Source organism: Asterias amurensis, chromosome 18 (assembly GCF_032118995.1).
Source record: "Asterias amurensis chromosome 18, ASM3211899v1".
Lineage (NCBI taxonomy): Eukaryota > Metazoa > Echinodermata > Asteroidea > Forcipulatida > Asteriidae > Asterias > Asterias amurensis.
In genome coordinates, this window is record NC_092665.1 from 13,927,127 (window position 1) to 13,952,117 (window position 24,991).

The 24,991-nt window shown below is 39.9% G+C and overlaps 1 protein-coding gene across 1 annotated transcript in view; it reads right to left on the reverse strand.

Annotated features, from left to right (window-relative positions):
- Positions 1 to 3,224: 3,224 nt before the first annotated feature.
- LOC139950479 (uncharacterized) overlaps positions 3,225 to 24,991 on the reverse strand; it is a 48,549-nt gene continuing 26,782 nt past the window's right edge. Inside the window, exons 2-14 of the mRNA XM_071949170.1 lie at positions 16,529 to 16,679; positions 16,004 to 16,210; positions 15,557 to 15,746; positions 14,755 to 15,188; positions 14,174 to 14,363; positions 13,584 to 13,702; positions 12,177 to 12,383; positions 10,632 to 10,791; positions 9,527 to 9,698; positions 8,918 to 9,055; positions 7,325 to 7,441; positions 6,200 to 6,293; positions 3,225 to 6,038 (exon numbers count right to left, since the gene is read on the reverse strand). Coding sequence (XP_071805271.1) covers positions 5,725 to 6,038; positions 6,200 to 6,293; positions 7,325 to 7,441; positions 8,918 to 9,055; positions 9,527 to 9,698; positions 10,632 to 10,791; positions 12,177 to 12,383; positions 13,584 to 13,702; positions 14,174 to 14,363; positions 14,755 to 15,188; positions 15,557 to 15,746; positions 16,004 to 16,210; positions 16,529 to 16,679 — 2,493 coding nt within the window. The 3' untranslated portion in view covers positions 3,225 to 5,724. The remainder of the gene's footprint in view (positions 6,039 to 6,199; positions 6,294 to 7,324; positions 7,442 to 8,917; positions 9,056 to 9,526; positions 9,699 to 10,631; positions 10,792 to 12,176; positions 12,384 to 13,583; positions 13,703 to 14,173; positions 14,364 to 14,754; positions 15,189 to 15,556; positions 15,747 to 16,003; positions 16,211 to 16,528; positions 16,680 to 24,991) is intronic.

Sequence of the window (24,991 nt, forward strand, 5' to 3'; positions counted from 1 at the left end):
GTTATTTACCGGTACAAGGAAATCTGATTCGTTTTTTTGTATGCGGGCAAGACATGAACAGTCTTAGAAAGGAAAATGAATTCTCACAAACATAAACTTCACTCTTTCAAACTCGGGGTGTAACTCTATTTTCTTTGAAAACTTCTGCATCGGAAGGTTTTGTATTGGCTGATAAAAAAAAAAGTAAACCAAATCATTCAGAGAATTTGTTGTCTTCTATTGTGGCCAATGGCCAATGAGCTAAGCAATGCTTTTTTTAAAGACACTGGACACTATTGGTAATTTTCAAAGACCAGTCTTCTCACTTGATGTATCTCAACATATGCATAAAATAACAAACCTATGAAAATTTGAGCCCAATTGGTCGACGAAGTTACGAGATAATAATGAAAGAAAAAAAAACCTGTCACACGAAGTTGTGTGCTTTCCGCTGCTTGATTTCGAGACCTCAAATTCTAAATCTAAAGGTCTCAAAATCAAATTCGTGGAAAATTACTTCTTTCTCGAAAACTAATTTACTTCAGAGGGAGCCGTTTCTCACAATGTTTTATACTATCAACAGCTCCCCATTACTCGTTACCAAGCAAGGTTTTATGCTAATAATTGTTTTGAGTAATTACCAATAGTGTCCACTGCCTTTAAGTAGGCCTACACCTTCTGAAAATTGTATGTGTAAACATCATGTTGTATATTGTAGTATTTTTCAAGCTTGTATCTACATGAAGAATACATTTCAGGATTTAGCATGATCATATTTTCTGTAACTAATTTCAAATTTGTCATTTATTTTAAAAGGAAGATTGTTGTTTATAAACTGAAAGAGTTTTGAGGTTTAAAGACATGGCTTATGGCTCGTAAACATGTCTGCTTATTTTTTGAGGGCTAAGCAAAGTTGTGTGCTTACAGGCTTTATGAAAAATGGGCACATGTCCTACAGGACAATTTTTTTCAGGCAATTTGGAGGAAACCAACTAAACTGCATGCAAAAGGAACATGTCTAGAGGAAACATTCTTCCAGCTGTATCCTCATTAAAATAATGAGTAAACTGAAATGTGAATAAATACCTTTACAGAGCTTACTATCCCAATTATGATCCTCTTCCCCCAATTAAGGCATACTATCCCAATTAGGATTCACTACCCCAATAGAAATCCTCTTCTCCAAATTAAGGTATCAAAGGTCCCTAATCTTGGAACTGTAGTGTAACCTACAGAGATTTTATAGAAGAGTTTGCGGTAACACCATGTAATAACAATCTCTAAATGAGTTTGGGTGGTTCTGAAAAGAACCAATGGGTTAACTCGACGTTTCGATCAGTATGCTCTGATCGTCTTCCGGAGAATGCTGCATTCTTTGGAAGACGATCAGAGCATACTGATCGAAACGTCGAGTTAACCCATTGGTTCTTTTCAGAACCACCCAAACTCATTTAGAGATTGTTATTACATGGTGTTACCGCAAACTCTTCTATATCTTATCTCCACCATGCAAAGTTTCAAATCCTACTTACAGAGATTTTGTTACACACACTATCCCAACTGGGTTCCTCTTTTCCCGATTCAGGTCCCAATCAGGGAACCATAGGGTGACACAACCTGAATTTACAAGCCATAAATGGTTAACTACATTGCATATCATTGTGTACACAGCTCTTTCATTAAATAGAAAGAAAAGCAGGTGCCTAATAAGTATGGATATGTTCATAGTTGTTTAGTTTACCTCCCCCATAGACAGATTAATTAGGCTCCGCCCACGGCGCACGTGTGAGCAAGAACACGTGAGCCTCTCCAATGCCATTCTGCACAACTCTGCCGCGTGCGCCAAGCATATGGGCACGCATGTCAGACTTTATTTGTCTGACTCTTGGTTGCGCAATGGGTTTTGATTGGTCAATACGCAATGGGGCAGAGCTTAGTTACTATTGGTAGCCTATGGTATTTAGTGTTAAAGATACTAGGTAAACTTTTAGGCCGATTTGACCCCAGAATTAAGATTTGAATTTTTAGTAGCTATTTTTATAGATCATGCTCTTTAACTGACCTCTCTATGAGTTGATGAAACTGTTTCTTATTTCATCATGAAATTTGGAATCTTTTTGCAGACCTTTTTCGCTGGCAATGTTGCTTTACTGGTGTAAAAAGAATGAGTAGTTCATAAAGGTAATGGAAGTGATTCCCGGAATCCTGTATTAGTCGTCGACTCAAGAACAGAAACAGGAAGAGTCCATGACTGAATAAAGATATCAAGTTTAATAAATCTTGTGTGGACATTTTTGTTTAATTCCGAAGTGAGAAGACTGGTCTTTGACAATTACCATAAGTGTGCAGCAGCCGAGGTCTGCATGCCACAGTGCAGGGTTGGGACTAGACCTTAAGTCCTAAGATTAATCTTAAGTTGGGAAGAAATTGGTGAAATCAACGGCAGTGTCTTTAAAGTGGACAATAAAGCTCAAGTTTCAGTACAGTCACGGTAACATAGGAATCACCTCAGGGGATCAGTGCATGCAACAGGCATGTGAGTAACTGGCCATGAAAAAAAAAAGGAAAGAGAAAAACCAGGCAAGAAAAAAAGAGGAAAAGATAATATTCCTATACTTTTTTTTCACAGAAAGTGAAGAAAAAAAAGAGGGAAATCTAAACCCCAAAAATAGGAAATCAGCTGAAAAGAGGAAGTCTCACACCCCTGATGTACATCTACATGATGGTCCTTTGGAAAAAGTAAAAACATCTTATTGAGTACAATGGCTGACCTACACGTACGTAGGTTATTGCAGTGATGAATTCTGAGACCCAACCTTCACCTGGCACTGTCAACCTTATAAGGGTTTTATAAGGAACACTGGGGCGAACCCCTTCTCTTTTCGATAAGTGCACTGGGTTCTTTTACATGCGTTACACAGCACATGGGACCAACGGCTTTTACATCCCATCCAAAGGACGAAGCAATGGTTAAGTGTCATGCTTAAAGACACAAGTGTCACGGCTGGGGATTCAAACCCACACTCTGCTGCTGATCAGAAACACCAGAGTTTGAATTCGGTGCTCTTAACCGCTCGGCCACGACACTTCCACATCATGCCTGATTATACTGTGATCATGTGAACTCTAGAAGGCAGGGTACAATACTTGTAATATCTTTCAAGCAACAAAACAAATTTCAACAAGAACCAAAGGAAAAAGCCAAACGCACACCAATCTTTAGAATACCATTTCAGGAATGTTTATTTCAATAATTTTTATATGCTTGAAAAGGCAAGGTATACTTTTGGTAATATATTGACAAGAAGACCAGTCTTCTCACCGGGTGCATCCCAACATACATGTATGCACAAAATAACAAACCAGAGAATATTGATGTTCAATTGGTCATTGACGTTGCACAAGAAAATAAGAAAGACAAATCAGCCTTGTTGAATAGAATTGGGTGTTTTCCGATGCCCTGAGAAAAGCTTCAGACCTGAAGCATATCTCGGACTCATATGTTTAGGGTGAAAAATTACCTCCTTCTTGAAAGCTACATTACTTAAAAGACACTGGACACTATTGGTAATTGTCAAAGACCAGTCTTCTCGCTTGGTGTATCTCAACATATGCATAAAATAACAAGCTTGTGAAAATTTGAGCTCAATTGGTTGTCAAAGTTGCAAGATAATAATGAAAGGAAAAACACCCTTGTCACACCAAGGTGTGTGCTTTAAGTTCTAAATCTGAGGTCTTGAAATCAAATTCGTCGAAAATTACTTCTTTCTTAGAAAACTACGTTACTTCAGAGGGAGCCGTTTCTCACAATGTTTTATACCATCAACCTCTCCCCATTACTCGTAATGAAGAAAGGTTTTATGATGATAATTATTTTGAGTAATTACCAATAGTGTCCACTGCCTTTAAAAGAGGGATCGTTTCTATTAATGTTTTTTTAATATCCAATGCTCTTTACCAAGTTTTTATGGTCATTAACTCGTACTTACCAAAAGTACAACCTGCCTTTAACACTGATTTGAAATAGATAAAAACTACACACACAAGTTGATGCACACACTGTACAGGAATAAAATTCCACAGAATATTAAGGTGAAAATGAGATTTTCAAATAATACTGCAGTTATATCAAGGCACTCAAGATTAAAAATATTGCATATATTATATGAGAAGGTAAAAACTTTATACAAAATAAATATGGTTTGACGCTTTGCATCGTCTAAAGTACAATAAGGATCCACGGTATCCATGTGACGTCCATGTTGGTAAAGTCTATCTGGAGTCGATTTTCAGAAAAAGATAGTCTGAACTTAGGACTAGTCCCTGAAACTCTTTAGGAGTTATTAAAAAGTTAAGGCTAGTCCTAAGTTAGGACGAGAGACTCGTCCTAAATTCCCGGTTTGACGCTTTGCATCGTTTAACGTACAATAAGGACACGGTTCCCATGTGACGTCGATGTTGGTAAAGTCTATCTGGAGTCGATTTTCAGAAAAAGATAGTCTGAACTTAGGACTAGTCCCTGAAACTCTTTAGGAGTTATTAAAAAGTTAAAGGCTAGTCCTAAGTTAGGACGAGAGACTCGTCCTAATTTCTCGTCCTAACTCGAGATAAGACTTAGTCTTAACTCCTTGTGAAATCCACTTCTGGTGGCTCTAAGTATCATAAGTACTTATGGATGGAATGCATATTATTTATTAATTCAAGTAGAAAACATAAAAAGTTATTTTTCCCCCCACCCCATCTAAAATATAAATTTTTCCAGCATCTCTTTTATTATATACAATCAAATCATCACAACATAAACTTCACCTGTTGACTCAATTCACCTGACAGTACCGTAGTTAAATGTTTGTTGCGCCATTTTTGAAGACGGAGTCCCCCATGTGTTTTTGTGCAGTGCTCATTTTAGGCAAAACTTCCTGGCCTGATACTTCACAGAGGCAACGAAGGCAATTGCCTCCATGCCCCCTGGTCATTGCCTTTGTGCCCTTGAAACGCTATAGAAGAAATTTCACAATTTCTACATGGGGTACCCTTAACCAAGGAGAAAATGCCTTGGTGCCCTTGCCCTTTCAACAACGAAGCATACAGGCAAATCTTCACTTTCAATTTATCTGCAAAAAATGGCTGACCACGACGTGTGTGACGTCAAGTGGTCTACACTGGACGGATATTTTGTTGGCCTTCCAACGATGGCATCTTTGTGTGTGTAGCACCACCAAGACTATGAACCACAAATTCAGGAATGCAAAATCTTTGGAACCCCAAGACGGTGCTGCTGACCTGACGACCCTTGATGACCAGTACCCAAACACGCGACAGTGACTACACGAGCGAAAGAACAAAGGCACAACTGATGAAGGAGCGAGCGAACAAACGAATGAATGAATAAAGGATCGAACGAACGAAGGAAGGACAAAGGAACGAACGAACAAACGAACGAACGAGCAAAGGAATGAACGATCGAACGAACGAACGAACGGTCGTACCAGGGAAAGAACAAAGGCACAAAAGATGAAGGAACGAAGGATCGAGGAAAGGAAGGTAGGAACAAACGAACAAACAAGCTAACAAGGCAATGAACGATCTCACAAAAAAAACCAAAACGAACAAACGAACGAACGAACGAGCGATCAAACGAATGAAAGAACAAGCGATCGAATGCACAAACCAAAGAAGAAAGGCAGGAAGGTAGAAAGGACTTTGTTACTCGGTCAAACTCTATGGTCTTGTCTTATAAGAAACTCAGCCTGTGTTATCATTCCCTGGACTATCAGTGGTATCTTTAACGCTCATTTTGGTCACGTTTTTCCTCAGTGCTGTCATGGACGTCATTCGTCGCTTCGCGGGAGAAGTGGAGCGTGCTCTACCTCCACGGGTTGGGCTTGTATTCCGTGTTGGGCTGCCGGGTTGGCGCGGCGGAGACGTTGAATGCGACATGTGATGAGTGACGGGAGCTGAAGACCCCTCGTTGTAGAGCAGAGTGAGCCTTCTTTGTGACAACAGAGGCATGATGGGACGACTGTGACGACACTTGTCAAAAATTTCAAGAACAACATCTGCAGGAAAATGAATTTCAGAATCAATTTTATTAAAGAAACTTTTGTGGCAAACTAAAACTTCATGCGCACATTTGAAACTTCTCCAAAATAAACACCCCAAAACACATACACCTTTACTTGTGTCTGTCTTGTGTCTAACATAAAAACAAAGACCTTACCAAGAACTTCCTGAACTAGGGGTGGTAACTGGTTCCGTAATGTCTCACAGTTTGTGTGCAACGCTGGGTTGACGTTTACCTCAAGCAACCACACCTGAAGACAAAAATTACAAATTCAAAATGTGACGACGGCCTCATTCTTTGTTTACCCTAGCTGAGTCTTTCTAGAAGACTGAATGGCGTTACACTAACCACATACAATACTTAAATAATTATAATACATCTTACCTATAATAATATACACAGGTATTATTACATTACCTATAATAATAATATGGATTTCTTGTGACATTTCAATCATAAAAAGAGATGTAAATTCAATCTTTAAAGCTAACAAAAACATTAAGACGTGAATTCCCTAAAAATTCCAAGTTCTGTTTACTCGACCATACAAAAAGAAATGATGATAAAAGAAACACTTGCATTCAATCAAACACAAATATACATAGACATTTTTATATACACACATGATAAAAAATATAACAATATTGAAAGATACAACAAACACACAGAATAAAGTTTGTACGAGTAGGATTTGAAACTTTGCATGGTGGAAATCTGAAAAAGAAAGGTTTGTGGTAACACCATGTAATGACTATCTCTAATGAATTGGGGTGGTTCTGAAAAGAACCGTTGGTTTCAACTCGAAGTTTCGATTAGTAAGCTCTGATTGTCTTCTGGAGAAAGTTTGTATAATAGAATTCACATGCAGCAGACATTAAAATAGTTTACAGCAATGACAGCAGATCCCCAATAGAAACCTGTTGTAACTGTATCCTAGGTAAAGAAATGTCATAAATAAACAAATTTAAATGAATGAATGTATATAATCTTCAACCAATTAGAAAGTGAAAAAAAAACAAAAAAACAAAAAAACAAAAAAACAATCATGTGGGACCTTCCTTTTTGCAAATACTCAGTATGCATGGAACAAAGTGCATCAAATTTGATCGCTAGCTAGACCAGCATGCACCTAATTCAACAGTTGCGCTTAAGGTCTATGGTCACTCAAAAATGCTATTATCAATCTTACTGAAATGTTTCCAAAAAAACACCATATTGCATCCCTGAGAAGAAAACATTTAAGAAGATGAAAAAGAATTAGACGAAGAAAAGAAAGATGACCTTCATGTCTTCGTCCAGCAGGAAGTCAAATCCGAGAAGGTCAAAATATCCCAGCTTGCATTGCAGCTTGTTTTTAACCGCATTGAAACAATGGGTCATAATCTGTGTCATTCTCTTCTGTAGGAGGAAAAAAAAAAGTGACCAATCAGCAATTAGATCCTTCAATGTTATCCAATCAGATTTGTTAAATAGTTGCCGGGATAGGTTTACAGGAAGCTTAAGGTTTTTGTGAGTTTGTGTGGATTGGGCTAAAAATGGGAGTGGGGTTGTTGAGGTGTAGGTGTTGGGGTTTGGGTGTGGTTTGGTTCCGGGTGTGTGTTGGCATGGGGTGCAAGTTGGGGTTTGGGGTGTGGGTTTGGGGTGTGGGTTGGGGTCTTGGGTGTGGGGTTGAGTTAGGCTTAAGGAGTGTTGGTTCTTTTGGTGTGGTTCGGAGTTGGAGTGTGGGCTGGGTTTTGAGGTGTTGGGTCGGGGTTAAGGGGTGAGTTGGGGTTGGGGGGGTGTGTTGGTTCTTTTGGTGAGGGTTAGTGCTGGGGTGGGCGGGCTGGGTTTTGAGGTGTTGGTTCGTGGTTGAGGGGTGAGTTGGGGTTGGGGGGGGGGTGTTGGTTCTTTTGGTGTGGTTTGGAGTTGGAGTGTGTGCTGGGTTTTGGGGCGTTAGTGGGGATTGAGGGTGTTGGTTCTTTGGCATGGGTTGGACTTGGGGTGTGGGCTGGGGTTGGGGTGTATGGAAATTGGGGTTTGCTTGTTTGTGTGGGTTGGGGTTGAGTTGTGAGCTGGGTTTGGGTGTGGGTTGGAGTAGGTATACAAATTAATTCAAACCGGGGACCTATAACAAAAGAGGAAAATAGGGTCCACGGTTCGGGAAAGGTCCACGGTTGGAAAACGTGTACAAAACCAAAGGGAGCTGTTGCCAAAAAAGAGTACATGTATAAACAAAAGAGGGACAATAGGAGGTCCATGGTTGCAGGCGCATACAAGCTTGTGTGAGTTGAGGTAATAATATCGAAGTCTTATGTATATAGCGCACATATCTACCAAACAAGGTACTCAAGGCGCTGAGTATATACAAACTTTCAGAAAGATAGGATTGCAGTGATGAATTTTGAGACCCAATTATTTAGCACCTTATAAGAAGGTGCTACGGAGCATTAAGCAGCCACAGCCAGGAACACCGGGCGAACCCCTTCTCATTTCGATAAGTGTACTGGGTTTTTTACCTGCGTTACACAACACATGGGACCAACGGCATTACGTCCCATCCGAAGGACGAAGCAATGGTTAAGTGTCTTGCTTAGGGACACAAGTGTCACGGCTGGGGATTCGAACCCACACTCTGCTGATCAGAAACACCAGAGTTTGAATTCGGTGATCTTAACCCCTCGGCCACGACACTTCCACATTTCCACAGGTATGTGTTTGGGTTTGGTGCTGTTTGGGGGTTGCGGTGTTGGAATCGAGGTGTTGGTTGAGGCTAAGGTTTGAGTTTGTGGATGCTGGATGGGATTTGAGTCGGGTGTAGGTGTGAAATAGGGTGTGGTTAGGTTGAGGGTCTGGTTTGGTTTCGGTTGGGCGGGGTTTGAAGATTCCGGGACTTACCGTAAACTGGTTATGGACCCAGTCTCTTGGGAGTCCTTTCTCCTTTGCCAGAGAGTTAACGTGATCATTGAATCTATCCATACTCCATACAGTGTCTTCCTTCATGTCTTGATAGCCTGGGTTTTTCTTCTGCACATACTGGAATATCAACACACAGAGAGTTCAGGCTAGGACGTTAATCATACTACTTATTCATTTGATAAGCAACGCTTGACGTCAGGGATGCATGAAATGGGGGTCTTTGGAATGCTTGTTGGCAGCAGACTTGCCCTGTAAACTTTTATTGTTCTGAGCATGCTCACATTTCCAAAAGCAATGGTAAGGGTTAGACTTCAATATTTTATTGTTATAGGTCTGCTGCCACCTACATGTAGAGCAAGTTGGAGTGTCCACAATGGTTAACTAAAGGTTGACCATTTTGACTCGAACCCAGGCTGGTCGACCATTGGTTGACTACTGTGGTCGACCATTTGGAACCAGCCTCGGGCCCATGGTTTCTTCTGTGGTCCCAATATAGCCTGTTCCATGCTAACATAAAGCGCAGAAAGTAACCAGCGAATGAGCGAACGTTTGTTGGTGATAGTTGACAAAGTTGTGTTTTACAGTTACCTGATTGGTCAAGTGAAGACTCAAGTCATCACTGATTGGATCATAGGAATCACATGACAGACGGAGGTAGCCAGGATGGTAGAAGACCACATAGGGTGTCGTGCAGGCAATGAGTAGGTAGGCTCGCACATCAAACTTCTTACCTTCCAAGAGAAGTGGATTTGGTATGTATCTGTTCGACAAGAAAAATACAAAATATATTTATCAGGCCTGATTACTTCGCAAAGGCAGTGAAGGCGATTGCCTCCCAAAGGGGGTAACTCTGATTCAGCCCCAGGAGTAGGCGGCAACAGCTCCTGGAAAAAAGTTGATTAGTGGCGTGTCATGGCCGAGCAGGTAAGAACACAGAATTCAAGCTCTGGTGTTTGACCAGCAGAGCGTGGGTTCGAATCCCGGTCGTGACACTTGCTACGTAAAATTGGGGAGGTACATGTAGTGCTTTCTGCTCTTCCGGCCAGGCTTTGGACTGATGATACCCAAGCCTAACATCCGTATGGACTGTAAAAGGGGCAACCCTGTTTCAGCCCTAGGAGTAGGTGGCAACGGCCCCTGAAAAAAAAAAATTGTAGCCCACACTTTGAAGTGGTCTTCAGGCCTTGTGTGTCTGGCGACTTCATACAAAAAATAAACCGTGCAAGTTTAATGTTAATGACGTTTTTGTTTTGTGGCGTACAAAAAGTACCAAAACCCTTTAATTCACTTAAAGGCTCTGGACACTATTGGTAATTATTAGCATAAAAACATACTTGGTAACAAGCAATGGAGAGCTGTTGATATTATATCACATTGTGAGAAACAGCTCCTCTGAAGCAACGTAGTTTTCGAGAAAGAAGTAGTTTTCCACTAAAATATTTGAATTTGATTTCGAGACCTCAGAATTAGATTTTGAGGTCCCGAAATCAAGCATCTGAAAGCACACAACTTGGACAAGGGTGTTTTTTCTTCCATTACTATCTCGCAACTTCGACCACTAATTGGGTTCAAATTTTCACAGATTTGTTATTTTGTGCATATGTTGAGATACACCAAGTGAGAAGACTTGGCTATGACAATTACCGAAGGTGTCCAGTGTCTTTAACGAGAACCTTGCGTGTAATAATTTTACCTTTGGATGAGTCTGGACTGACTGCCTTTACGGAGACCTGGTGTCGTTCCGCTCTCCTCTTGCCGCTGATATTTCTGTTGAATACCTGTAATGTCCTTCACGAGGTAGATACCTTTGCCTTGGTTCATGCTGTTTGGCTTGCTGATCCATGTGTCGCCCTCTGATCATAGATATAAAAAGACGATTAAAGATACTGCCGTCAATTTCACAAAAGTGTTCCTACAGTAACTTAGCATTAATCTTAGGACTTAGTTAAGTTCCGTAACCATAGACGATAGGTCGCATTGAACCCATCCTAAGTTAGGATGGGTTACTCACCCTAACTCGAGATAGGATTAATCCGAGCATTTCAAGAAATCAGCTGCTGGACACTATTGGTGATTACTTAAAATAATTGTTAGCACAAAAACTTACTTTGTAATGAGCAGAGGAGAGCTGTTGATAGTATAAAACATTGTGAGAAACGGCTCCCTCTGAAGTAACATAGTTTAAGAAATCAAGAGGTAATTTCTCACTCAAATATTAAAAGCCTTTTATAAGACATCTGACAGAACACAAATTTGTGCAAAAAAAGGGTGTTTTCTTTCATTATTCTCTTGCAACGTCGTTGGCCAATTGAGTCCAAACTTCCACAGATTTGTTGTTTTATGCATATAGGTTGGGATACACCAAGTGAGAATACTGATCTTTGACAATTACCAAAGGTGTCCAGCGCCTTTAAGGCCTCGTCACACAGGACAACTTTTACAGGAAACTTGGAGGCAACCAGCTGCAGTGAATGCTAAAAGACCACTTTTGTAGCACATGAGTACTTATTCGAACATCATCTTTTCATCCACAAGAAAAAAAAGGTAAACTTTTAGCAAGATCGAGTGTGCACACAATGGTTAACTAAAGGTTGACCATTGGTTGACTACTATGGTCGACCATTTGGAACCAGCCTCGAGCCCATGGATTCTTCACTGGTCCCAACAGCATGTTCCATTCTAACATGTGTTAAGCGCAGAGGGGAACCAGTGACACTTTAGCAAAAAGGTGGCACGGTTGACTAGACTACCAAACGAGTCGTTCGAGTGAGTACGTCACTGCGCAAGTGCGTTGCTAGTCTGTGGTCGACCACTGGTGGACTAAAATGTGCGCACTCGAACTTGCTCCTAGTAATGTGAATGGCTTTCCTTCTTGGAGATTGCCTTGAACTGGTTGCCAGTAAATTGCCCCATGTGAGCTCATAGTGTAGGAATGTAAGTATCAGTTGGGTTTTGAACAAAGAAAAATTTTACTGGAGCAGATTGAACAAACGACCTTCCGATTAACGTACCAGTGCTCTACCCACTCAGCTGTTCAGCCCTATTTTGGCGGTCTCCCTATTAGTTTGTATCTTTCTTCAAGGGTAGGGCTGGATAGCTCAGTTGGTAGAGTGCCGGTATGTTAATCACGAATGTTTTGTTAGCTATCGGCCGTCCAAGCCAACCAGCGAGGGTTGTTTATAAAAAGTGGAAAGGTCTACAGGGAGCGCATCTTGTTTTCCTCACGAGTCGACCTCACCTTTGTGAGTCTGAAAGAAGGCCTCCCTGTCCGCCTTGTTGTCAAGAACGAAAGACTCCGGGTAAAAATTCTCCATCTTCAAGATGCGGCTGCTCTTGCCTCTCTGCATCCTCTGGCTGACTCGTTCATACTCTCGAAGTGTCTCCTGCAAACCCACCTTGGTTGCTAAGGAACCAGTGTTAGGGATGCGGTTGACAAGCTGCTCTCCTGTGGGCGGGGCAGGGGAGGGGGGCACAAGAACGGAGTCATAAAGTGAAGAGCTGGGCTTACAAAGATTTAAGAAAAGCTCAAGGTTAAAGTCCGTTGTTTCTCTAAAAAAAAACACCCCGTAGTTCTGGTTTTCACAGCAAAGAGCCTTGTCTACAGATTTCCTCAGGCTTGACAGCTTCAGCAATCAAGTTCACCTTTGGTTTCAGTACCAGAAATGTATAATAACAATAACAATTTGCTCTCTAATCCTACCCTTTCATGTTTCCCTGCATTGTTGTCGAACAATACATTTACCACTTTTATGGTCCAGTAACCCATCCTTTCATACTAAACATCCTTTGTCCTCGCCACTTCACTCCTATTGGTTCATAGCCACCAATATTGTTTCTGAAAGAGAAACTTTGATTGGCTGTTATTTTCCCGCTTCTTTCTGGATCCTTCCCTTAATCCCTTTCCCCTCTCTTTTTTCTATAAATGGATATGTATTTGTTTGTACTTGTTTTATGCCTCTGAAGAAGGTCCGGTTTGGATCGAAAGCTAAGGCCATGCACTACCCTATTCATTAATAACAATAACAACAATATTAAAACCAGCCTCTCAAGGTCAAACTGAGTCATCCGTACCGGCCCATTCCAAGTATGTGAATACCATAGACTTATGAGCCAGAGGGCTTACTGGTGATGCTGCATGCACAAACGCGAAGGGACCGCAAGGAAACACGCGCGCCATTTTGTGAGATGAACCTTGTACGCACGTTGAATACAAAGTAGGCTTAAACGTCGGTGTGTGTATGTTAAATACACGCTATGCGATTTTTTTTTTTATCTTACAAAATGGCCACATGATTGCAAGCCAGGATGTGTATATACATTGTAGGCCAGTGTGTACTCTTGTTTTTAAAGAGGCTTTTCACATAAAGCGCTTCCCAAATGTTTTTATTATCATTATTATTATTAATATTATTATTTGCAATGAAACTTTTCCTTTTACACATAAATTGGTATCTGAACATGGCATAATCCAAATTGTTTGTTTAAATAGGCTGGATTGGTCATAACTGCTTTGGTGCCTAAAGAATTTCAAATTCAGTTGAGAAATTTAAAAAGTTATTAACGAAACAGCTGTGCATTTGTGCACAAATGCAATCATGTCTAGTTATTATTATTATTAAATAAAACTCTGTGGTGAATAACTCACCTGGTTTGAAGGAATGATAGTGGATGTGAGATTTGAGTTCTACCCACTTCAGCTTGAAGTTCGTACTCGTCCGGTCATGGATTCTATGCCAACCTTTCGCCACAAGTGGTTCCTCCACACTGTCAAAATCAATAAATGTTATTTATTTTATTCAGTATCCAGACCTGTTTTTTGTCCAGTATGGAGCTAATAATATAAAGTTATTGAAGTGGTTAGGATTAATAGCTTACTGAGCTATCTCCCTCACAACCAGGGGAGTATAAAAGGTGATGTAATTGGATTAAAAGTTGTGTCTATTGTTTGGTTCAAACAGGGGATCCATGGTCCTAGACTGGACAACAATGGCCCAAGAGGGAACATCTTGAAGCTGGGCCAGTACACCCAGTTGCTCACCTGGTTTTAAGATACCAGGCGAGATACCAGGGGCGTTTTTTTTACAGTCGAATAAAAGATCCAATGCCTAAGATGCGCTGTTACATTATATTAATATTTTTCTATGATAATGTATGTTTGACAAAAAGCAATAAAATGCTATCCCATGAGAACAGAACAGGATAGAAAAAAAAGAGAAAAAAAAGAAACAAACTTACAGGGCTACTCCGTTTGCTCCTCCGATGTAAAAAGCTGGCCCAGTCTCCCTGGAACTACTAGCTCTTGGTGTGGTTCCACTCTTGGGTCCTGACGAGTCGGGCGTCTCATCTTTATCCTGGCCTTTCTCTCGGGAGCTTTTCTGCGGAGATGGTCGGTCAGCTGACGACTTGAAACCCCTTTGCGTTTTGTCTACAAAAACAATGTTGGAGAATAAAATAAAACTTTGGGGATATGCAGATAATTCAGTGTCCGAAACGGCGGCTTCTGCTACAGCTAAGGCTAGATCAGAGCGTTAAAGAATAGGCAGACGCGCTGATCTAGCCGTAGCTAGCTGTAGCCAAAGTCGCCTTTTTGGACACGGCCTAAGAAGCGTTATAAACAGGTTACTTGTCAGATTCCCTGTATTCAGGAATGATTATACCACTCAAACACGAAAAGAACCAGACTATTCCAGCCTCAGTTCAGTATAATGTAATATAGAACTTTCTATCGCAACATCACACCCAGAGTGTTTGCCAACCGAGGATGGCATCCGTTTGTAACAATGTCACACAATGGTAAAAGTTTTGTCATTCTAAACCTTTTACTGTTGAGCCTTTCCTCTTTCCCTCGTTCCCATCCTGCGGTTCAGATGAGTCGTCATGACAACCATCAACATCCCGGCAGCCATTGGCAGTTTCCCGTCTCAAGGATCCCACTCCGCTGCTGTCTTCTTCAAAACATAAAGAAAGGTCTCCACTCTTCATCTCCTCATCTTCTGGACTCGTTCGGGAATCTACTTGAGAGGCGATACCCGCCTCTGGGACTCCAACATCGGGTCGGCTCATCTTCTTGGTGTTACTCTCCTCCACAGTGTTGTTATTCACATCGTCGTGATCTCCATCGTCCTCTTCCTCTGTGTCCGATGCAGCGTCTTGAGCTGCCTGACCCTCGTCAGGTTCACCCTGGAGGGAAAAGATGGACTTCTGCCCCGGTTCGTAAGTAGTGACCCTCCATGGATGCTCCGGGCAGTGGCTGCATTTTAGAGGAAAAGACAAAATCTGTTGACCCACTGTGGTCATCATTTCAGGGAATAAAATCCGCTGTCAAATGAGTAAAATCTTTTATCAAACTGTGTAACTTGACTTGACTTTGAGTCGGAGTGACGAGTCCATTTACTCTAGTTAAGCAAGTCTGGTAACTATTGGTGAGTCCAAGACACTTTAAGTGCCTGATAGAGACTCAGCTGGGAGTAACTCTAAGCAAGTTTCAATGAGTCACAAAAAAAGTGATACACCATACTGTGGTGACTCGTGGTGAGTCAAAGACACTTTAAGTGTCTGATACAAACTCAGCTGTGAGTAACTCTTAGTGAGTTCCAATGAGTCACAAAACTCACCTACCTTTTACAAACACCCTGCAGCCATGTATCAATGGACTTAAAGTGATACACCATACTGTGGTAGCTCTTGGCTTCAAACATGTAGGAGTCAAAGAGCTGAACGTGTCCCTTCTGCCAGCGTGCTCCGATCGATTTGCTGCCCTCGCCTGCCCATACTTCCACATGAACCAAGTTGTGCAACTGAGCTTTCACTGAAAAGGGAAAAGAGAGGGACAAAGTGATTAATTCTTTTCGATAAGTGCACTGGGTTCTTTTACGTGTGTTACACAATACACTGGACCAATGGCTTAACGTACCATCTGAAAGACGGAGCAATGGTTAAATGTCTTGCTTAAGGACACAAGTGTCACGCCTGGGAGATTCAAAATCATTAGTGATCAAAATGACGAATGATTCATAGCAGAAGGAACAAGGAAAAAAGTCACAAGAAATACATTACGTGCATTACGTTTTGGGTTGTAGAAGATGGCAGATACGAAGACGAGGTCACCAGGCTTCATGTCCTCCTCCCTGTGCACCGTGATGGGCAATGTGTCGTACTGGTAAGCTTGGTTCCATCGGCCAACCCTGAAGCCAAAGTCTTCCTTCATGTCTAGGAGGACTTGTCGGACGAGACCGCAGCAGTCCAAGTACAAAGGAGCATTGTAATCAGGACCTGTGGTTTAAAGAGGGGGTAGTCCTCATTGCTGATCTTATAGTGGATTTCACAAAGAGTTAAGACTAGTTCTTTTCTCGAGTTAGGACGAGTTACTCAACCTAACTTGGACTAGACTTAAGTTTTTTAAAAACTCCAAAGACTAGTCGTAAGTAAGGAATAGTCCTAACTCTTTGTGAAATCGACCCCCTGAGCCCTTATCACACATCAGAGTATGGTAAACCGTAAAGTTTCCTGTGCAAATTACATTGTGTGACAAGGCCTAAAAGCCTCACCAACAGAGGGCAGTATTACATTACATTGATAGTTAATACTTACTGTCTGGGCCGTGGTACTTCCTGCCATAAGGAACTCCATAGTAATGCTTGATCCTCTCAAGAAATTTCATTCTCAATTCCCACATTTGCTCAGGGTCTTTCATCAGATCCAGGTTCTTCTTTTTCAGGCTCTTGATAGTTTTCATATCTCTCTATGTGATTAAAAAACAAATACGGGGATCATTTTTAAAGCAACATTGGTGGTAAATTTGACAAAGACCAGGGCCCAGTTTCATAGAGCTACTTATAAGCAGAAAAAGTAGCTAAGCGCAACAAAAGTTTGCTTACCAAAATAGGGTTACCAGCCAAACTACCATGTTATGTGTACGAATTGTGATTGGTATCCTGCTCATTTCTGCTTAGCAGAAAATTGTTAAGCAATATTTCCTGCTTAAGCACAACTGTAACCATAACAAAATTATGCTTACTAGAAGATTACCAGCACAAATACCATGTCTCATGTGCTATTTTTTTATTGGTGTCCTGCTCATTTCTGCTAAGCAAACATTTATTAAGTAATGAAATTGGGCCCATACAGTATCCACATGTAAACCAACATACATAGTACATGCACATGAAAAAACAAACCTGTAGAATTTTAAAGCTCAAATTTCCTGCTAACCCATGAAAAACGCTTGATGTAAGCGCGGGATTCTTTGCTTCCGTAAGCGCAGATTCTTTGCTTACGGTATAAGTAGACCCATGACACTGGGCCCAGATGCCTTCTCCTACACCACCCCATGCATTTGTGATGAGAGGCCATTTCATATCCTGCAATTAGCAGGGAGCATCGCAAACAAATTGATGGATGTAATAATTACATATTGTATGGGGGATAGCATGCAATTAACTCTGACATGCCTGATGCAATTATTGCATCAATCACAGGTTTACTTTGGATCTGTTTCATCCCCACCCGCTTCGTTTTTTGCTTATTGGGGAAAGAGAGGCACGGATCAAAACAGAATTGAAATTCAAATTATTTTTAAAATAAAAAGTAAATTGTTCTCAGTTTTTACATGATTGTTCTAGTTTTTGTGATACATGTATCAGGGCTGTATGCTTCGTTTTTGAAAGGGCAAGGGCACCAAGGCATTTTCGTCTTGGTATAGGGCACCCTATGATGAAATTGCAAATTTGTACTGGAGCATTTCAAGGGCACCAAGGCAATGACCAGGGGACATGGAGGCAATCGCCTTCGTTGCCTCCGTTAAGTATCAGGCCTGATGTATGTTAAATTATGTTTTAAATTATTATTATTATTATTATTATTTATTTGACCTCAACAAATACAAGTACATCAAAAAGCACAGCAAAAGCGAAACGATAACACAACGAAAATTGGTTGTATAATTGCGTTAGTTTCTCAATGCTACTTTTAAACTCATTGTAATTTGACTGCAATTCAGCCTTTGGCTGCAAAAGGAATTTTATCGCAATAATAAACCATTTCAAATCATATCAAATCAAATAACAATTATCACACACTTTATTCTTTTACTGTAAGCACTGCCAACAAAGGCCTCTAATTCCATCTTTGAGGGCGCAGGGCCATTTTCATTTTGCAAAGGGCACTTCCACTGAGGAAAAAAAAGTTAGGAAACTTTTAAAGGAGCACCAGCAAGACCCAAGACCGGGGCAACGGAGGTTGTAGCCTCTGTGTAATTTCTGTCCTGAAAACACCCGACCACCTTTAAAAGTCATAGTCTGTACAGTATACAAACTGTTCAAATAGAGAAACCAACAAGTCCGCCAATTTTTCCTTGTCCGTGTAATTTCTGTCTTAAAAACACCCAACTACCTTTAAGTCACAGAGTTCAGTCATACAAACTGTTCAAATATAGACACCAAAAAGTCCGCCAATTTTTCCTTGTCCGTGTAATTTCTGTCCTTAAAATACCCAACTACCTTTAAGTCACAAAGTTCAGTCATACAAACTGTTCAAATATAGACACTAAAAAGTCCGCCAATTTTTCCTTTTCTGTGTAATTTCTTGCCTAAAAACACCCAACTACTTTAAGTCACAGACAGAGTATTCAGTACACAAAACTGTTCAAATATAGACACAAAAAAGACCGCCATTTTTTTCCTCTTTTCCAACCGAAACCTCTCCGCAGGGGTCAAGTGGTTGTTTTGAGGGAACTCATTCACTCTGTTCAACTCATCATCTTGATTGACAAGTTCGTTGTGAGATTAAAGGGTCCACTCGATCACACTCCACAAACATGACAATACGGAATCCTTGACGGTCTGTCACTTTTGTTGTTTACGAACTCAACAAAGTGAAGATGATGTTTTTGATGAGTTTGGTTTATAATTGGGAGTTTGGAGTGAGTTTAGGAGTAAAGTTTTCAAGGAAGTAATCCTTCACAGAAACCCTGATGAAGAGTTCCAGCCGTTGATTTCACCAAACTCTTCCTAACTTTGGGTTTAATCTTAGGACTTAGGATGAGTTAAGTTCCGTAACCATTATAGACGTTAGTACGCATCGAGATAGGATTAATCCTAGCGATTTGTGAAATCGGCTGTATTTAAAAGAAAACCCCAAAAGAACAACAGCCTAATCTCTCTGTCAACAAGGCTACAATCATTCAGAATTCCTAAGGGTGTGTGGGTTCGAATCCAATCCGAGAAACAGTTCACTTCGAAGTAATGTGGATGTAAGAAGATGCAACTTCGTATGTTATGATTATAAGTCAAGCTTTATTCCAGATAATGAGAGTTGACTGTTACATGCGGGCGGCCATGTTATAAGGTGATACAATGCATTATGGGAAGTAAACACTAGACTTGAGTCAGTCTGCTTATGGCATACTGCTCATGTGGATGTAATAAAAATAAAGTGCTTCGTGCCCCAAAAGTTTATTCTGAGAAGCGTTCACCACCGTACTCCTTTGGTATTTGTCAAAGACCAGTATTATCCGTTGGTGTATCCCAACATATAATGCATAAAATAACAAATCTGTGAAAAATCTGGACTACTTGGTCATTGAAGTTGCAAGAGAATAATACAATAAAACACACCCTTGTTGCAAATTTGTGTGATTTCAGATGCATAAAAGAGGCTCCATCAAAAGTCTTTTATAAGATTCAAAATCAAAGTGAAAAATTACCTCTTTCCCCAAAACTACATTACTTCAGAGGAAGCAATTTCTCACAAGACTTTATACTATCAACAGGCTCTCTCCATTGCTCATTTCTTAGTTAGTTTTTATGCCAACAATTATTTACCAATAGTGTCCAGTGCCTTTAAGTGAGGGGTCCGTCAATTATAACAGGGAAAACCTCCTCAGCAGACAAAAGCTTAAAGGCAGTGGACACTGGTAATTACTCAAAATAATAATTTATCCATAAAACCTTACTTGGTAATGAGTAATGGAGAGCTATTGATAGTATAAAACATTGTGAGAAACGGCTCCCTCTGAAGTGGCGTAGTTTTCGAGAAAGTTAGTAATTTTCCACGCATTTGATTTCGAGACCTCAGAATTAGATTTTGAGGTCTCGAAATCAAGCCTCTGAAAGCACACAACTTCGTGTGACAAGGGTGTTTTTTCTTTCATCATTATCTCGCAACTTCGTCGACCAACTGAGCACAAATTTTCACAGGTAGGTTATTTAATGCTTATGTTGATATACACCAACTGAGAAGACTGGTCTTTGACAATTACCAATAGTGTCCAGTGTCTTTAAGGCATGAGATCAATACTGTAACATCGCCAGCTGTCCAGGGAAGGTTTACTTAACCCAGTTCGTTTGTTTTAACCCAGTTCATTTGTCTTTTTTGTCAGCCACTGCTCAAGTCTAAATTACAAATGCGCTGAACGTTGATGTAAATGAATGAGTGCATTAACAACGAACTTGAATGAGCGCATTTTGATCAATGAATGAGTGAGAAATGTATCCAACTGGAAAATCTACCTCAGGTCTCGTACATCTGGGGTTTCGTTAACCGCTTCTTTCCTTTCAAACAGGAAGGATCATGTTTTTTTAAACAGTTTCAGTTACATAAATTACATGTGTAATTTTACAAAATTAGAAGTTTGTGATAAATCTGCTCTAAGCTTTCTATAGTCCTAATTGGCGAGTAAGTTTTGTTACTGTGTAGTCCACCATATTGCAACACGAATTACTGGAGAAGAGACATCTCTATCAAACAACCACCAAGATTTGGTGATACTTAAGCTTGTTTTGTTACAGTGTACATGTACATGTAGTCGACAATGAGCAAGTTTGAGTGGGCACATTTTAGTTGACCCGTGATTAACTACTGATGAACAGCAACGTACATGTTGCAACACTAATTACTGGAGAAGCGATCTGCATTGCACAAACATCTGGATTCATAGACTTGCTCAGTCCCTCTGAACCCGTCGATGTTGTACCCTCAAATGGCTACTAACCAGGATCTAATTTCATAGAGCTGCTAAGCACAACAAGTTTTGCTAGGCATGAAATGTTTGCCTTGACATGAAAACAGGATTTCCCAACCAAATTTCTATGTGATTTTCAAGATAAGCATACAACAGCTGAATACCAGTAACTAATGCAACAAAGTGAAAATTCGGTTGGTAATCTTGTTTTTATCAGAGAAGAAATTTCATGCTAAGCAAATTTTTGTGCTTAGCAGCTCTATGAAATTTGGCCCAGATTCGTAAACTTCCCTCCAAGCAGTCCCTCGGTGCCCTTCTCTGCACTCTCAGCTCTGGGTGTATATGGTAATATCTACATTTCTTTTAGAAAAAAAAAAGAGAGGGGGGAATACAAAATACGGAACTGACCCCCGGTAGTACAGTTTGTTACGATCTTATAAGCTAAAGTAGTGGTCCCAGCCTATTTCTATACCGTCCGCCCAGGTAATCGTTAATAAGCAGGACAGTTCTTTTCAGAACTGAGAAATCTCCCGAACAATCTACTCCGCTGTAGTAGAATTAAGCAAGAAAGTTCTCTTAGAACAAACTCTACCTGGCAAGTAGATACACACATGGTGTTACCGCAAACTAAATATATATATTGATACCTCACCATGCAATGCCTCAAATCCTATATTCTTTTTCTTAGAGCAAAAAAACAAAATGGAATTCCGTTTTAAAACGGAGGGACCACATCCCCGTAAATATTATGTTGTACTTTGGGTCTGGTAAACTACAGGAAAACTTGACTTTCTAAAAAGTAAGTAACCATTTTAAACCTGGTTAACTTCAGGATAAATGAAGTTTTAAAAACTGTGGTTGTTATTTTAAAAAAGTAGTCATGTACTCAACAATCTCTCATCACGTAAGTTCACACAAAAATCTTTTTTTCTTTTTCTGTATGTGAGCCCCAAAGTAAATACAATCTAAACATGTCCATCAATTTATGATGGTAAAGGCAAGTTTCTACATGTAGTACCTACTAACGGCAACGACAAGGAAATACACACCTTTTTTATTTACCCAACAGTCGATCTATCATTAATGATTGATTTCTCACCTAGGTGAAGTTGACACTTGTACAATTATGACAAGTGCACTTTTTGCCGACCAGATGGCCTGAGTACAACAGGTAAGCTGAACTTTTTTTGGTGGTTTTTGTTTGCGAAAAAGAGGGTGGCGCATAAAAAGCCACAAACTTAGGAAGGGTAAAATAATGATAGACCTGGGATTTCAAAAAACGTATTGTAAAAGTTGACATAGTGTCAGTCATTGAATTTAATTGTCGTTGTCGAGGGCGCTTTCATTTTGCAAAGAGCGCTTCCTAAAGGTTTATTCTTAAAAGTCTATGTGGAGGTTTGGAAGGGGCACAAAGGCCAACACCATGGTCTCTGTGGCATCCATATTTAAACTTAAGAGATAAAAATGGCGCTTTGTATCCTTTGGCAAAAGGCGCGTTATAAATATGGTTATTATTATTGTTATTATTAATGGAAGAACAAACACCATTGTCACACAAAGTTGTGTGCTTTCAGATGCTTGATTTTGGGACTTACTTGTTACCAAGTAAGTTTTTATGCTAACAATTATTTTGGGTAACTACCAATAGTGTCCGTGCCTTTTAAGAGGAATATCAATTCCTATCTTCAGCTTTCCCGAGCCATGTTTCATCTTAAATGTTTCCCTCATTTTCATTTTCATTTCATTTCATCTTATAAGCATCACATTTCATGTCCCACAGGCTCAATTAGATGTGATTAACAATCAGTAAATAGCATTATCGTAAAAACATTAAGAAAATTACAACTTTGGGTTAAACTAAAAAAATAAAAATAATAACAAGATATCGATCAGATGTAGAGTTTACCACATACAATTGTCTTAATTCAAAATTAATGTAATGATTTATCCCAAGTTATAAAAACCCAGATTATGGCGGAATTTCACGCTTCCTTTCAGCATCTCAATTTCCATGAAATTACTTTGTGGAGCGAATGTAATCTCTGATTCATAAGCAACAGATCAATCGCCATGGCAATATGTCAACACCTACGCAATAATACGCCCTGTCATTACGCTCTACCTGTCACGCTAATTTCACTCAAACCCAAAGGTGGCTAAAGTAGGAGGCGTTATTGTGAACAAGGGTCCCATTACTAGGTTAGACTAGAGAATGGACGAGACAGTGTAGATACATGGTTAGAATGTACGAGCCGAAGGCGAGGACATTGTAGTCACGAATCTACACTTTAGAGTTTATTCTTTGACTTAAAGCCATTATACAATTTTGGAACAGACAAAAAAAAAAAAAAGTTCACAGATTTACAAATAACTTACAGGGTTTACAGAAGGTACATGTAATGTTGAAAGACTTCTCTTGAAATATTATTCCATGAAATGCTTTACTTTTTGAGAAAACATTAAAACAATTATCAGTTCTCGATAGCGAGAATTACGGATTTATTTTAAACACATGTGATGACACGGCGAAACGTTCGGAAACAAGGGCGGGTTTTCCCGTTATGTTCTCCCTACTCCGATGACCGATTGAGCCTAAATTTTCACAGGTTTGTTATTTTTTATATAAGTTGTGATGTACACAAAGTGTGGGCCTTGGACAATACTGTTTACCGAAAGTGTCCAATGGCTTTAAGAGTTTATTCTTTGAGTTAAACTATTTTCCCCATTGATTATGTTTACAGTTTCAATAAAATAGATTTCTCAATAATGACAATTATTAGTCTATCTAATTTCGAGTACTGTGTGAATAAAACGGAGGTCATATTTTATAACTATCTTACAAAAAGGACCCTCAAAAGAGTCCAGTAACATCCAGACGAGGGAAGAGGGTAATACATTTTTTGAAATAATTTTTTAATCTTTGTACAAAGATCTGAGCGCATAGAGAGAAAGCATGCGAGCTCGAAAACTTACAAGCATGAAGCCCAATATTTTAAAACTTATCTTTGGTTTTAAAGGCCCTATTCTGCAAACTGGAGCAAAATTAAAGGGTTTTTTATCTTCATTTTGTTTTGAGTTTGATCTTAATTTTTTTATTATTATTTTTTTTACTATTTTTTTCGGGGGGGGGGGGGGGGGGCAAAAATAATGAATTTTTATTTTTTCTCTAGTGAAAAATCCCAACGAGATTCCGGTTGAAAACAGAGAAATCTTATCCTTGTTTGTACAGTGTACTGTTGCCTCCGCGTTTTTCTCTATAAAAGTACTTATTATTATTACAAAGACTAGAGACGACGAACATCGATTAAAAATTATGAATATTATATGTGGCACACCCACAGATACCAGGTTTTGCCCATCTACAGGTTGCTTTACAAAGGATGCCCAGACTTACAACAACTGTCTGTATAGTCTGAGGAGTTCACATTCCAAATCTTGTGACTATAGCAAGCCACATTAACGGCCATTAATCTAACTCGCAGAAAAAACTGCTTAACAAATTTCTTTGCTTTTAGCAAAAATTGAGTCAGGGCACCAGCCACAACAATGCAAACTTAATGTAATTTGGGCTGGTATTCTTTTTCTGCCAAGCAATACTATTCTGTGTATGTGCTAAGCAAGTTTTTGTGCTAACATGCTTTAAGGCCTGGTCATACAGACCTCGATAATGTGAACGAAAACTTGATCAATACAAGCCCTCGATTGGCTGAATAAGCGTGTGCGTATTCTGTGCGAAGCAATTCAACCAATAGAGTGCCTCCTTTTTGCATCATTATCGTTATTGTTATCGTTGCAGTGGGGCAGGGCCCTGTACAGAAGTCTTGACAGACATGGTTTAATGAGGTAAAAACCTTGGTATGTATGTGGGCGGATCTGCAAACAACATTCACTGCATTTGGCCAATACATCAAATTCCATATCTCTTAATCATTGCGAACATTTGTATTTCTTTTCTGTAAAACTAAGTCAAGAAGTGTTGCAAGTGAGTGGGTGATAACTTAGCTGACGAAAGACTACATACATCTCCAGTTTTCAGAAATATGTTTTTTTTCTTCTCTTGAATTGTTGAAATTGGTGTTCTTCGAAAGGTTTGG